This window comes from Catharus ustulatus, chromosome 2 (assembly GCF_009819885.2).
Source record: "Catharus ustulatus isolate bCatUst1 chromosome 2, bCatUst1.pri.v2, whole genome shotgun sequence".
NCBI lineage: Eukaryota > Metazoa > Chordata > Aves > Passeriformes > Turdidae > Catharus > Catharus ustulatus.
In genome coordinates, this window is record NC_046222.1 from 1,196,744 (window position 1) to 1,211,609 (window position 14,866).

At 40.5% G+C, this 14,866-nt stretch overlaps 1 protein-coding gene across 2 annotated transcripts in view; it reads left to right on the forward strand.

Moving 5' to 3' along the window:
• The window catches only part of FCHSD2 (FCH and double SH3 domains 2), a 115,597-nt gene that overhangs the window by 49,243 nt on the left and 51,488 nt on the right, over positions 1-14,866 (forward strand). For both annotated transcript variants that reach the window (XM_033052218.1, XM_033052219.1), the window contains exons 4-7: positions 9,464-9,540; positions 10,631-10,775; positions 13,503-13,636; positions 14,464-14,518. In XM_033052218.1, the coding sequence (XP_032908109.1) occupies positions 9,464-9,540; positions 10,631-10,775; positions 13,503-13,636; positions 14,464-14,518 (411 nt within the window). The remainder of the gene's footprint in view (positions 1-9,463; positions 9,541-10,630; positions 10,776-13,502; positions 13,637-14,463; positions 14,519-14,866) is intronic.

The following is a 14,866-nucleotide window of genomic DNA, read 5'->3' on the forward strand; positions in this document are numbered from 1 at the left end:
TCTGATAACTCCAAATCCAGGAGTTTCACGTGTGAAATAGATACAGAAATCTCTACATCAAAACCTCCTCCGGGTGGACCTGTACTTAGCAAACGCTGAGCCTGAATTAATCCGTGTTTTAAGCTCCCTAAGACAAGCTTTCCTTCTCTGTCTGTGTTTTCTGAGCAGAGATTGGCTTGGTGATTTTTTGTTTTTCTGAACTTGTTCGTGTTAAATTCTTTGTTAAATGAGCAGGAAGAAATTTCTTTTCCTTTTTTTTTTTTTTTTCCTTTTTTTTTCATGTGAACAAAGTCAAACTGAGTTGGACTCTGATGTTCTTGGCAGCTCTTGCAGAGTTGGCTTGCCTTCTAACTTCAGAGAAAAATTGCTTTCTAATAGACTGTTTTTCCCCTTAGTGAGTGCTTTGGCACCTGTGTCCTGAGTTGTGGAAGGGTTTCTTTTTTTCTACAGATGTTTGAACATGAACACAGCCTTTAACATCTTTGTATTATTGCTGCCAACTTTTCTGTCCTGTTGAAAATAGAGATTTTTTTTTTTCCTAAAAAATAATATTCTTGATTTAAAGTACTACCATGCTGTGAAACAGCAAATTTACTCTTAAAAATGCTATTAAAGGCACTTTTAGATGGCTAAAATATTGCTTAAAATTTTGTATTGTTTGTATAACTGTGTTCTACAGCCTTAAATTTTGTTTTCAGTCTCTGCTACTGTTTAATTTCTAAAGGACAAAACAAAACCTTGACAAATCCCTGGAAATATAAGGCAGTACTTCAGAGATTCAGCTAAAGGAATAAGGATGTCACATCCCATGTCCTGTAGGATATACGAGGTGTTAAGGAATGTGCTGTGCACTAGGTAATATTATTGTTAAATTCCTGCTTCGGGGTTAATGTGGAGTCTTGGAAAGGTGGGAAATTGTCTGTGGTAAATGAAGGGAATCACTGCTGCTCGTGGAAAGCTGGAACCCCCTTCTTTGGGAATGTTTGTATCAGCAATCTCCTTTAGACCCAGTTTAATTATTAATGGTAGTTCTGCTTTCACCTGGGATCTTCTCATGGCAACCTTCATGTGGCTGCCCTGATGCTGTGGGCATTGTTTTCTTTTTTCCTATGGGAAAAACAAACCCTCAAAGAGTTTTAGGATTTTCAAGGATCTAAAATGCATTTGCTTTAATGGCTTCTTTCCAAAAAAATAAACCTGGGAAAGGGGCTCAGTCTGGAGAAAAGGAGGCTCAGGGGGAGCCTTGTGGCTCTGCACAGCTCCTGACAGGAGGGGACAGCCAGGGGGAGATTGGGCTCTGCTCCAGGGAACAAGGACAGGAGGAGACGGAACGGCCTCAAATTGTTGGAAAAAAACTGCCCATGGCCACACTTCTCCTGAAATTTTTTGAGGTTACCACTTCCTTCTGTATTTCCCTGCAGGACACAATCTCACCCCTTTTTATGCTCTTCTGTGAATGCATATGCTTCCTAAAGGACTCTTAGCTGGAATTCCCCTCACCCAGGAACAAATAAAGTGTTTATTCTTCTTTTTCTCCACTGAGATGATGGGTTCTCCAGTCCCTTTTCCTGCATCAACTCTCAAACTTTGCTAACCATAAGAGTAACGTGGCTTTGGTGTCTGCTGACTTAGAATGCTGAAAATGTTGTCAGGTACAACTGTGTTCTTACTTTTCTCCTCAAGCTGCCTGATCAATCCAGCTGTTTCGTTTAGGAAGTCCAAACCTTTGTTTTCCATAACTGGATCGTGGTGCCAAAATTCCTTGGCGGATGGAAGCATGCACACTTGTCTCTCTGATTCCCAGGGAGCGCTTGGGTTGTTTGTTCAGCTGGAAGAGCTGTCCAGCCAAGGTGAATCATCTTCATTTGTTTTTTAGAAATTTAAGTCTCTTTGTCTTCCACCCTTGACATTTGTAACTGTACTTTTAGTGCAGATTGAGGGGTTCAGAACAAACCCAGACCGTCAGGTGAGGGATTAAATTCCCTGACTGTTGGAGTGTTTGTGCTGCATTTAATTATTTTACTATTTAACTATTTAACTAGGTGAGCAGTGGCAAACCTTTCCTTATAAAATTGTGGAATGGGCTGGAAGGGACCTTAAAGCTCATTGGCATCAAGGACAAGTTTCTTGGAGAAAATGAACAGTTGAAATCTTTGGTGCTGGTTGTGGGGTGGGTTGAGGCATTGTGGTGCTGTGGTGGGACCAGTGGCACTTGGAATGTCTTGGAATATGACTGCAGCATCCCAGAATTTCTTTTCCACGCCAGTATGTGTTCCCTGAGGTACCTGAGGAAAGGGGGCTTTGCTAATTAGTCTCAAGCTATGTAAGTTTGTAAAGCTGTAGAAACTGACTGGCTGTGCACGATGTTTATTACCATCATCTCTTAGAGGGGTTGATTTCAGTAGGGCTTGAAGCAGACCTTTAGGGGTTAGTGTGAAACAGAACGGACAAGAAATATGAATTTAAAAGTTATTTAGTTAGTGAGTAGTGAATTCTGAATAGTGGTGATGCTTTCAGAACAAAATTTGTTCATGTAAACTTTGCCAGACAGACAAGATGCACCAAACTCCTTAAAAATATGGCTTTGTGTTTTAAGGCTTTTATTTTTATGATGTGCATAATTAAATTTATGCCAAAACCTGACTTAATTGTGGGTTCCATATTCTAAGATAAAACAAGATCAGAAGCTAATTACCAAATCCAAAATTAATTTTAAAACTTCAGCGTTGTAAACTTCAGAACAGTTACATTTCCACTGTTACAAAATGATCAATATTACGTGAAGCACAGCCAGTTCCAGAGTTATCTGCCAGCTGTTTAAGGGTGGGGAAAAAAAATCAGCTTTGTGCTCCATAGAGCGGGAGCTGTATCAGTGCTTTGTAATCATGTGAACCTTTAATTAAGAAGTTCCCACAGAATAGGAAATGCTGACCTGCTGGAGAATATCACAGAGCAGCTTCAGCATCAGCACTGTGGAGAATGAAACAAATTCAGAAAGGTTTCTCTCAAAATAGTAAATATTTTTAAATTGAATAATCCAGAATAGTATTATTTAAAAAAAAACGTGCACATGCTGTGGTTTGTTAATTATGGTCACTATTAATTGTGGTCAGTGCCAGGTTCTACAGTGAGGATGAGAGAAACCACAATGTTGCACCCATGACTTGTTGGTCTTAAATACAACTTTTTGTGGCTGTTTGAAACAGGACAGAGAGGTCACTCACCATTCCTGGTTTACTCTGACTTTCCCTGTGTAGCTCTTCCAGTGCTCCCCTGCCTTTTGAGCTAGCTCAAATGTTTTGAACTGGTCCCATGAGGCAAGTGAACTGGTTAATACAGAATTTTAATCCAGTAAAGTTCAGACTTTGCTTAGGAGATCCAATTCTGATCCTTCTGTTTAGTAGAACAGGGGCTGCACAGTGTTCTCCAGCCAAAAAATGCTGTGGAAGGTGAGGTTGTTGCCATCCTCCATCAGCCCCCCAAGATCTGAATTACGGGGAATTTGGGAGTTGTTGCTATGCTTCTCACATGTTACAAAACTGGGAAGTATGTGGTTTTGGTCTCACTCAGCAAAACAGAACTTGTGGAGGTAATTATGGGGAAGGTGAGAATTGGAGAAGCTACACTTTTTTATAGTCTCCTAACTGGGGCTTTGCTTTTTCCCAAAGCTCCACATCACGATCCTGTTGTCTGTCTTTCTGTCCAGCAGCACGGAGCTTCCTATTTCTGGGGGGAAAGGACTTGTCAGCATTCCAGGAGTCCTTGGAACCAGTCTGGTGCTTGTTGAAAGTGATATTTCTGAGCAGTTCAAAGTGAGAAGAAAACCCCCTGTGCCTGACAGCAGCACTGGTTAAAACCCCACAGGAGTTCTATTGAAGGGATGCTTCTGGCTGGGATCCCTGGGATGGTGGTGAGGAGGTGACAGCTGTGTCCCCATGTCCTGCTTCAGCAGAGGTGTGGGACAGAGGAGGGATGTGGCCCTGGTGTCCCTGAGCAGGGCAGGCTGGGGGTCCAGCCCATGTGCAGGTGGTGCCTTCTACTATCCCAGGTTGTCCAGTCTGGCCTTGGACTCTTCCAGGGATCCAGGGGCAGCCACAGCTGCCCTGGGTACCCTGTACCAGGGCTTTTCCATCCTCCCAGGGAGGAATTCCTTCCCAATATCCCATCTATTCCCATCTATTCCTGCCCTCTGACACATTCCCTGTGTCCTGTCATTGCCGTGACCCATGAGCAGGACCTTGACTTTGGCCTTCTGGAACCTTATGAATTTCCTTATTTTTAAGCTTTAGAAGATCTCTTCTAAAGATCAGGGTGCAGAGTTGTTAAAAGTTTACCTAAAAGTTAAAAATTAACTCAGCCAAAAATGAAATTGTCTCGTGCAGTAGAGTGGGAAAGAAATGTGGTTTATAAGGAGCTGTGTAAAGCAGTGGTTCCCCATCCAAAATGCGATCCAGGACTTTGGTTTATCTATTAGGAATGGGATTTGCTCAGGAAGCACAGCCTTTTGAACCAGAAGACACATAAATTTCTTCTCCAGAGTGGCTAATGTGCCTTTGGCTCCAGGGAGAAGTGATGTGGTAGAAACCTCCTGATACCTTGTAATACAACCTGAGGCTCTGCCCCTTCCTGAGGTTTTTCTAACAGTTTCATAGGGACTTAAAGAAAGCCAGCTCTGAAGAACTCTTGAGTTTATGTAGAGCAGCTTCACAATCTAGGAAGAGTTATTTCAAATCTAAGAAAGAATAATTTTAGATGGTTTAAACAAGACCTCATTGTGTTTTGAAAAATAAGATCAGTCTTCTGCCATTTCCCAACTTTCATGCTCAAAGATGGGGGAGTTTTACTCAGAGTTCTTCACTTAGTGCCTGGAAAGCTGGAGTATTTTTATTTGCTTGGATTATTGTAATTCCTGAGGGGTTGTAGAGCTAAAAATTGTGAGAAAGAGTCCTTAAACTTCAGGCTGCCTGAAATACACTTACTGGATAAATACTGGATGGTGCAGTAAGAACATCAGTGCAGACATTTTTAAAGGAGTCGTTTAGCAGAAGGCCTTAAAAATAACCTGGAACATTTCCAAATAGCAGCATATCCCTAGTGTAGCAATTTAAAATATGTAATTTAGAAAGTGAAAATAATTTCTGAGCTTGGTTGGTGTAGCTGGATTTATTCTGGTTTGTAACCTGCTCAGAGTTGGAAGTATCTGTGATTAGCTATGGTGCCACATCATGGAGATTACGACCAATTTTTCTTAATACCTGAAATCCTGAAATTTGGAAACCAAAGACAGGAGAATTCAGAGAAGCAGCAGTTAGAAGCTCAGTAAAGTAAGGTTTTATTACTTAAAATCTGTCAGGGTATTCATAATATGGGAGACTCATAATAAGGCAGAGAAAGAAACTTCCAACACTGGTGTTGTGCCAAGTAATACAGAATATGAATCCCTAGGTTAGCTGTGGATCCTGGCCTGATGAAAGGTCAGGAATATAATAGGTTAGAGGATATTTTGATGAATAAATCTGAAATTGGCTCTAGGTCTAGTCAGCTTGGCTGCAGTGGATTTATCCTCTGATCATTTCCTGTCTTAGCACTGTGAGTGTTGTCTTTGAAAACTGTGAAACCTTTGGAAAAAAGGGACAAACTTAGTGCCAGGGTTTGTTTTTTTAAAGGAGGGCTGAGAGAGGAAAAGTTAAATTTTATCTCATTCAGGTTGTTTTGGAGAGAATTAAGATGCTGTAAATGAAACAACAGTTTTAACAAATGAACAAAGTGAATGAGAAGAGCTTTGACGTTTCCTTTGCTAAAGCTGATTGCAGGAGTGCCTGAGGTGATATTTAACTGCTGTACATGAATTTTTTAGCTTCCCACTTTGTTTTCTTTGCTTTCTTGTCACGCTTCAAATATCTGAAAATAAAAAGAGAAATGAAGCATCTTGGAACAAAATTGTGAATGAATGAATGCCCATATTTTCTGGAATTGGAGTCATCCCATCTTGAGGAAGGAGAAGCAGCATGAACAGGGATGCAGCTTCACTTTAGATAACCAGCCTTCCCTAATGTTTCCAGGGAATTTTGCAATTGATGCTGCAGGCACAGGGAAACCTCCTTTATCTCTCACTTAACCATGTTAAAGGCAGTGCAGATCAACAGCCAGGGCACCTTTTGGAAAGTGCCAGGATGCACTGGAGAACTCCCATGTGCTGCTTGTTCCAGGGATTGTTTTCATTTTCATTTGTGCTGCTGCCTGTGTGAGCTCCCAGCACAGTAATTGTGTCTGACAGAGCTTGTGTTGACAGCTTGTGATGCAAATGGAACCACGTCACATCCTGCCTGGAATCCCTGCCTGGAATCCCTGTCCCTTCATTCTCATGAAACCATTATTGAATCTAGCTGTGGTAAATAAAATATCACTTGAAATAATCACTGTGATGACTGTCCCAGACGTAGAGTGCTGATACTGATTGGTTCTGCTGTATCCAAGAACCAGAGTTCTCACCTCACAGGCTCTGTTGCATTTTCTGCTCCCTTCTCCCTGTCCAAATGTTTCCAAGAGATTGGCAAGGGTGCAAAATCCCTTCCAAGTTACTCTTGAAGCTTGTGAAGCAAACATCTGTGTGATTGATAAAGCTGCCTCCTGAATTTTTGGCCCCAGGTGGCTGTGTTGGAGTGAGTCAGGCTCCCTGAGCTCCCTGAAGTTGTCAGACCTCACTGGTTTGAGAAAAAAAGCCAAGGGCACTGGGGAAGTGCCTGAAATTTCTTGTTTTGGATAAATCTAATTTCTTCATGTTTGTAGTTAGAAGCATTCTTCAGAATGTAGACATTTTGCATTTTGGTTGTGTGGGGACTTTCTGTCCTTTATTTTTTTGGAGGAGTCTCAGTGTTGACAGTTCCCCTTCATCCTCAGCCAGTCATCACAGATTACTTCATTCATTTCACAGAATATTCTGAGCTGGAAGGAACCCACAGCGATCATCAGTGAATGGCCCAGACAGTCTTGCTTTCTTACAGCTAGGAATACAGGTTTGAAAATATCTGATATCAGTCCAAAGGCTGTTTTTACAGTGGCAGGAGAGTCTTGGTGTAGCTGTCAAATTTATTTTGGAAGAACCAGCAGCGCTGAAATAAAACAGAATTTTCCACGGTGCCTGCTCCTCGCAATAATGACAATGGTATAACATTCTCAGTGCTTTTTTTCCCATTTAAAAGTAAAATAAAGCAAAGCTCTCTTGCACATAAGCGATGGATGGGTGTGATAATAAGAATTGATACATAATGAAACTGTGACTTTTTCTTGCTGCTAATGGAGAGTGTTAATTTGCAGCTGTTGATTAGTAAAAGTGGCTTCCACACTTCATGAAGTGGGTTTAATTGGGAGTAAGCTTGCTTTTCTCCAAGAGGAAGCAGAGACATACTAAAGCCTCTCTGTTGTGGAGTATTTCCCTGCCAGAAGAGGACTTAGCATACAAAATAATAAAAAAAAAAATCATGTCAGAAAGCTGCTGTGATAAAGAGAAGTGATCAAAATGATGCAAGATATCGAAACCAACCTAAAGAAAAGCAGCACTGAGTTTACCAGCTTGCTAGTCCCAAATCTCAGAGTTACATCAGCTGTATCTGTCATGCTTTCTGCTATTAATAATAGGCTTTTTGGGCATCTGCTGTCATCAGCACTTCTCAGTTACTGCTACAGATAAAAACCTTACGACAGGTTTTGAAAAATATGACTTTAAAAGTCTTCTAACAATGGTATTTTAATTTGGGTCATCTCCTGCTTTCCTTTTCTAGTGGTGATTCCTTTTGTAAGCATTATAGCAAATATCTTAATTTTTTTTTCCCTTCCCAATACCAGTCAGCAATACCCATACCCAATACCAATACCAACTGGTTTTATCAGAAAATAGCAATAAACAGACTTGAGGTGAGGTCTGGTGAGAGGGAACATCAAGTAGGAGCTGCAGCCCTGGGAAATACAAATCTGAGTGTATGTGAAATTGCACTGACGTTTTCATGGGTGCCAGAGCTCCAGGAGGGTTTGGACAATGCTCTCAGGGATGCACAGGGTGGGATTGTTGGTCTTGGTGAACCTGTGGGTCCCTTGCAGCTCAGGATATTCCATGGTTCTTTTATCCTCTCTGTTCTCTCACTTTTTTGAGTGGATGCTGATCTTGTTCAGTTTGGAAATAAATGGTTAATTCCGCTGGGTTTATGGTTTATTTGCTGACATCAGTGATAGGATTTCTCCAGGCAAAAATAGCTTTATTTATCCCTCTTGTGACTTTTTTTGCGTCTTAATTTTGGCAGAGCTTGTCCTCAGCTGCCAGCGAGGTTTTTTCCCCGTTTGTGAATGTTTGTTCAGCATCTTGAGGCAGATCTTGTAGTGGAGTCTGAGGAGGAAGGGATGGAAACATGGAATTGGCACCAGGTGTAGGTATCTCATAAACCTCCAAATCCCATCACAAATTGTTCTGCCAGGGATAAAGGAAATGTTATTTTTCCTTTTATCTGGGATTTTTTAACAGCTACCTAATGGAATTTGCATTGTTTTAAAATATGAGGGGGCATGACTTTGCTACTAATGATCTATTAGCAACATTTAATTTTTCTGTGTGAACACATTGATCAAATCATAGCTTGGTAATAAATTTTTACTACTGTGTGGGCTGTGAGACATGAATAAAATCTTGTGCTGTTTGAGCCACTTCTGATACTTTTTCTAGGAGTAATTAAAAGGTTGTTTGTTGCATCTTAAACACGGTATGGAAAGTGTAAATAAATAACCCTGGGCCATGCCTCTTGTTGAGTGGGTCAGAGGCAAAGATGTCTCACCCCAGCTCCATGGTTTCCACAGTGTACATTGTGTTTTCCAATGGATGGGACCCAATTCCAAAGGGATCTGTCGAGGAAAATGGGATCAGCAGCCAGAGGAGGGGTCGGTGTGGCAGCAGCTCCTGTTCCCTGTGTGGTTATAAATGAAACCCTGCTGCTTTCTGACCTTGAACATAAAAATGTTGTTATTGATTTCCTGAGGCCGTGCAGAATGAAACACCGGGACTGAAGGGTGCAATTAGCATTAATAATTAAAGATGAGTTGCATTTGTCAATCTCTTGTCTGGTGTAATCCCCTTGAGTAAGGGAGCAGAGCAGCCTTGGATGATCCGAGCTGGGTGTGTCAGGATGGGCTCAGAAGTGAGCAAATGCTGCCTGGATTCTGGGAGCCCCAGATGTTTGCTGGGTTCTGGGAGCCCCCTGTCCTGATCCAGAGAGACACAACGTGGGGTTCTCACAGCTGGGACAAGTTCAGCCCTTTCCCTTCCAACATTCTCACCTCTGACTCTGCCACTTACATTTGCAGGAGCTGTAGATTTTTTTTAGCTTCTTTGGGTTTTCATTTCTCTGATGTAAGAGCAGAAATTATATTTTAATCACATTTTTTTAAAAAAACCTTCTTTTTCCCCTTCTTTTAACAGAGCATTCAGAAGCTGGCTAGCCAATACTTAAAGAAGGACTGGCTTGGGATAAGAGCTGAGGAACGAAGTGATTATAGGTAATTTACCAGTTGGAGGTCTCAAAATTGCTGTATTTATCATTTCAGTGTGTCTCATTATTTTACTTAACAATGAATCACCCGCTTTTCTGCAGTTAATTTTTCTTTTTCCTTTGTAGTAGAGCATTGCCAGTTAAAAAAGGAGGTTTGTTTTTTTGGGATTAGTGTTAAATAGATGTTTATGACTGGAATATTTAGAAAGGTGGGAGAAACAAAACAGCTTGACAGGACAACAACTGTAATTTGCATCTGTTTGGGCATTAATGCTTGTATCTGAATATCAATTTTAGTAAATAACTTTAAAGTTAGAGGGATGAGAGTGTGGATTGTTTCATAGGAAAAGACAGGAAGAGATTTCATTTTATGAGGCTGTTCCTTGTGAAGATCAAATCTGACAGCAGGGAGGAGGCAAAGCAAGAGATGGCTGTTTACAAAACTTGATTTCATTAACATGAGAGATGGATAAAACATGAAACCAGAAATAACTCAGTTGCTGAAGGCCTTTGAACAGCACCTCCTAAATATTTGGAATAAGCTTTTAGAGGCTTTGTTTTATTATCTTCTTTGTGTTCCAACAAGTTTTATTTCAAACAGGAAGAAATGGACAGATTTGTGTTTGGGACTTTCAGCACCCTCTCACCAGTTGTGTGTTTAGAAAGAAATAAACTGAATTATTAATTTATTTATTATCATAACACCCAACCCCTTCCATGCCATGAGATCCCACGTGAGATCCCAGAAATCTCCAAACCCCTCCCTCCCCATCACCACGTTCTGAATCTAAAATGTTTGGCAACAAGTTGAATCACAAGACAGGAGCAGGCGGGAAAATCCCATTAAAAGTTTTGTTAAAAGTGGAGGTATTTGCTAGTTCAGCCTAAAGGAATGTGCTTTAGATTTAGATTTAAAAGCAGTCCTTGGAAAAATGTGTGCTGCTGTCACATAAACCAGCCCAGGAGCTGGATTCTGATCCTGGTGGAGGATCCTTCCAATTCAGGAGATTCCATAAATCCGAATTTTCAGTGGAACACCTGACCTCCCTTTCTTCCTTCCTTCCTTCCCACACCCTCTCTGTGTTTCATTATTTTAGGAGCATGTACTCAGTTTGGAAATCACTCTTAGAAGGCACCATGCAGGTGGCCCAGTCCCGACTCAATATCTGTGAGAACTATAAAAACTTGATTTCTGAACCAGCCAGGAGTGTCCGGTGCTTTAAGGAGCAGCAGCTGAAGAAGGTATTTGTGCTTTAATAAATCCTTTCAACTACTGTCACTTTTATTGAGGAAAAAATACGTTTTTTAGAAATCTTTTATTGTGGCACTTCCAAAATCCAGCTTGTTGGAGAGGGATCAAAATTCTGAGCTGTTATCCCAAATTATAACTGCTTGGAAATGAGACTTCTAAAAATGTGATACCAGCTGGTCCAATGTGTCTCAGCAAATCTCACACTGTGCTGTAGAAGCTGCATTGCATTGGGTTTGCAGTGACAATTGCAGTGGTTTTTGTTGGAAAAAGTTCAGATTTTAAGAAAAGGTTCATCTGAAATCTAAAGGAAGGGCTTGAGCAATCTCCAGGATGGGGAGTGGAGATTGTCCAGCCACCTCCTGTAACAATATCACAAGTAAGTGCTCCAAAAGCTTCTTTAATTATCTGTTTAATTATCTCTAATTATCCCTGCAGAGAAAATAGTGTCGTTCCAGTGAGCTGGATATTCATTTAATTGCTTGTTGCATTTGAAAGTCGTTTGTGAGAGCAGCACAGAGGAGCTGTGGCTGCCCTTGGATCCCTGGAAGTGTCCAGGGCCAGGCTGGATGGGGCTTGGAGAAACCTGCAATAGTGGAAATAGTGGAAAGTGTCCCTTGAATGACCAAAAAAGCCCCCAAACAACAGACATTTTGCTTGTCCTTGTTGCAAAGTGACAGCAAAGACCCAGAATGTACCTAGTTCTGTGTTCTAGAGCAGCATTTTGTAAAATACTTGGTGACAAATTTAAATAGATGTGCATGTAATGTGAGCTCTCCGTTTCTGAAGCATGCAATGTCTGTTTTGTGAGGGAAAAATTAACTTCATTAATGCTGTTTTATTGTCTGTGGAATTTTATTTTCATGTGAAGCTTTCCAAACAATGCTGTGGCAATTTTATGGCATTCTCACTGGTAAATAATAGTACTTTATTCTTCTGCACGTGGTGATAGTTCAGTGTTTATGAATCAGCAGCAGAAGTGGGATCTTTAAATTTTTAAAAGCCATAGAAGTTCCTTTATTTCTGCACTGTTGAAACAGCAGAACAAGTTATTACAATTATCAGAGCAGCATTCTGGTTCAGAGTATTCTAACAGTGATATGCTTTTCCTACAACATGGAATTATCATCCACTTGGCAGGATTAATTTTCCTACACAACCAGTTTATTGTTTTACACAGTGCAGTCTCTCACCCTTCCCTTTGAATTCCCAAAGAGATACATAATGGACAGAGAAAGAATTGTTCTGACCTCCATTCAGACAAAAGCTTATCAAAATTAAAATTCAGTCAGCAAAATCCTTGTAAGGTTACAGGGGAATAACCATCTAAAGTGGCATCCAGTCTCCTGACAATTTTTTATCCTACAGGGATGCAAACCAAGATTATTTAACTCTTCTCAAATGATCTTTTTAACAACTGGTGTTATTTGATATTTTAATTCTTTGATGCTGGCAGGAGATGTTGCAAAACCCCAGTCCTTTTCACAGGCTTTTAGGTCTTTGTCAGCCATCCATTACATAGAGATTTTTTTTTACCTTTCATTTTTCAGTGATGCGCCCAGAGGTCTCCAAAAATCCAAATTTTGCCTTGCACCACTCCCCAAACCAACCTCTAGGGAATTTCCCCCTGGAGCCCATTGCTTTATTGGTCTGCACACATCAAACAGTGGCTTTAGTGGGAATTTCTCTGTGCTTTATAGCAGTTTGACAGCTTCAGGGAGAGCAGGCTTGTGTGGTGAGAAGGCCAGCAATTCCTGTTGGCTGCCAGTTTGTTTTCTGCAGGAGGCTGGTGTTATTTTTGAGCAGTGGAAGAGGGGAAGTGCATGTCATGTTGTTGGATTACAGCACCTCGTTAGCCCTGCAGTGCTCCCCAGGGAGGTTAATGCTTTAATAATTAGTGCAGTGGAGAAGCTGAGGGGTTTTGGAGGAGTGTTCAGCACCTGGAATGAGGGGAGCCAGGGGGTGATGATGCTGTGAAAAGAGCTGGGACCTTTGGGGTGGTGTTTAAAGACTCAAAGGCAATTTGGTTTGCTTGAACTCACCCTGGGTGCTGCTGGAGCCTTCACTGACCACATCCAGCCTGTGATGTCGGTAATTAAATGGAAATCCACTGGACTATCAATCTCCTGTGTGATTAATCCAGTTTGGGTAAAGGAAAATCTTTAGTAATCTCTTCTGAAGGGAGTTTTAATTCTAGACATTGATGATTCACGTTGGTTTTCTTACCTTGATCCTGCTTAGCAGAGATCCTTTCCCACTTTGTTGGGGTTTTTCCTAAGCTGGCAGGGTGTCTGAAGAATTACTGAATATAATCATCTTTCTTCCTGTTGTGTTTTATGTGGCAGCTTTTGCCTCATGTTTTAATTTTTAAAGAAGGAAAGATTAATCTTTTTTTTTTTTTGTATCACTTCCAGTAGATTACCTTTGGATTTTTCCCAGTTGTGTTCCAATGACTTCAACTATTTACCGCATCCCGAGCTCTCAGAACTTTTATGTTTAATTTGTGGGTTATCATAACAGTTTAAACAGCAGCAGAAAGGAAGAGAGAAGGTTTTATGTTCTGATCAGTTTTAAAAGAACTGCATGAATAATTGACCAGGAGTGACTTGAAGACTCTGTCCTTCCCTATAAAATGCCATAAGAAGCAGCAGAACAATGATGATAATATTATTTGTGTGCACAAAAAAGTAATACTTTCTTTCCTGAATGCTTTTTTTCAGTGCGTGGACCAGCTGACAAGGATCCAAGCTGAATTGCAGGAGACAGTCAAAGATTTAGCTAAGGGCAAAAAGAAATATTTTGAGACTGAACAGATGGCTCAGGCGGTGCGGGAGAAAGCTGATATTGAGGCCAAGTATGTTTTTATAATGGCATATGTAGAAATAATTGCAGCCCCAAAAAGCACACTTGTATTAATTTTTGCACTTGATATTTGGCTTTCAAGGAGATTGTGCCAGGTTGCCTTTGCATTTTGCTTCTATACATTTTTGTAGCTATTTCAAGCACACCCAGAGAGGAAATTAGAACTTGTTTGTGTTGGTTTGTTTAGGAAGGAAGTTCAAGAAACAGCTTTAAATTGGCATTTTCTATGGACAGTGTGTCAGCTGGCAGTTTTTTGGTATTAAAGCCTCCTGACTTCATTTTCTGTCTACATCTCAAATTTGCTATCAGTCCATTTAGAGGGGGAGAGGCAACAGGACACTGTTTTTCATTTTTTGAGATAAATTCTCAAGGCTTTAGGGTTTTTTCTGTTCCTTGACATCCTAAAGAGGGTGATTTCCTTCCTTCCAGGAAAACCAGTAACACATGTTTTGGGTTTGGAGTCTGGCCTGTCTTGTGGGAGTTTACCACACCCTTTTTTTCTTTTTTTTCTTTAATTTTTATTTTTAGAAGTTATCCAGAATTGCTTTCAGGGAATGAAATAATGGTTTCCTTAGAGATCTCTTCTGTCTTTCTGAGAGATGATGGAAAGAACTTTAATAAAATTACCTGTAATACCTGAAGAAAGTAAACAAACACAAACAAAAACAACCAAAATTTTGAGCTTGGGAATTTTGGAGCAAATTTATACTACAGTGTTACTCAGATTAAAATAGCTGTTGACTTCAGACAGCTAAGAAATACTTCTGTAGAAATGTCGCAAGGCAGTAAGTCAGTTTCTTCTGCTCATTTCTTTTCCAGGTCCAAACTTAGTCTTTTTCAGTCAAGAATAAGCTTGCAGAAGGCAAGTGTGAAGGTGAGTATAAAACTTGGATTTTGCTGCTCATTTCATGAGTCAAATGCCCCAAATTGTCTGGAATGCAGAGGTGAAGGACAGCTTGGAAGGGAAATTGGTAGGACAAAGGATGAGCTAAGAGCTCATCTGGGCAGAGTATAGAATTATATATGGAATCTATGCAAGGAATTTTTAATTTTTTTTCTAATTTGAGTTAAAACTGATCTTTGAAGACCACATGTGAAATTCCAGTTGCAGGAGAGAAAAATCCATCAGGAATCCCCTCATCATTAGGAAGGCTTAAAAGCTATGAATGCCCTAAAGTTTTCACTGTATTAACACATATACACACAATTAATTTGCTATTGA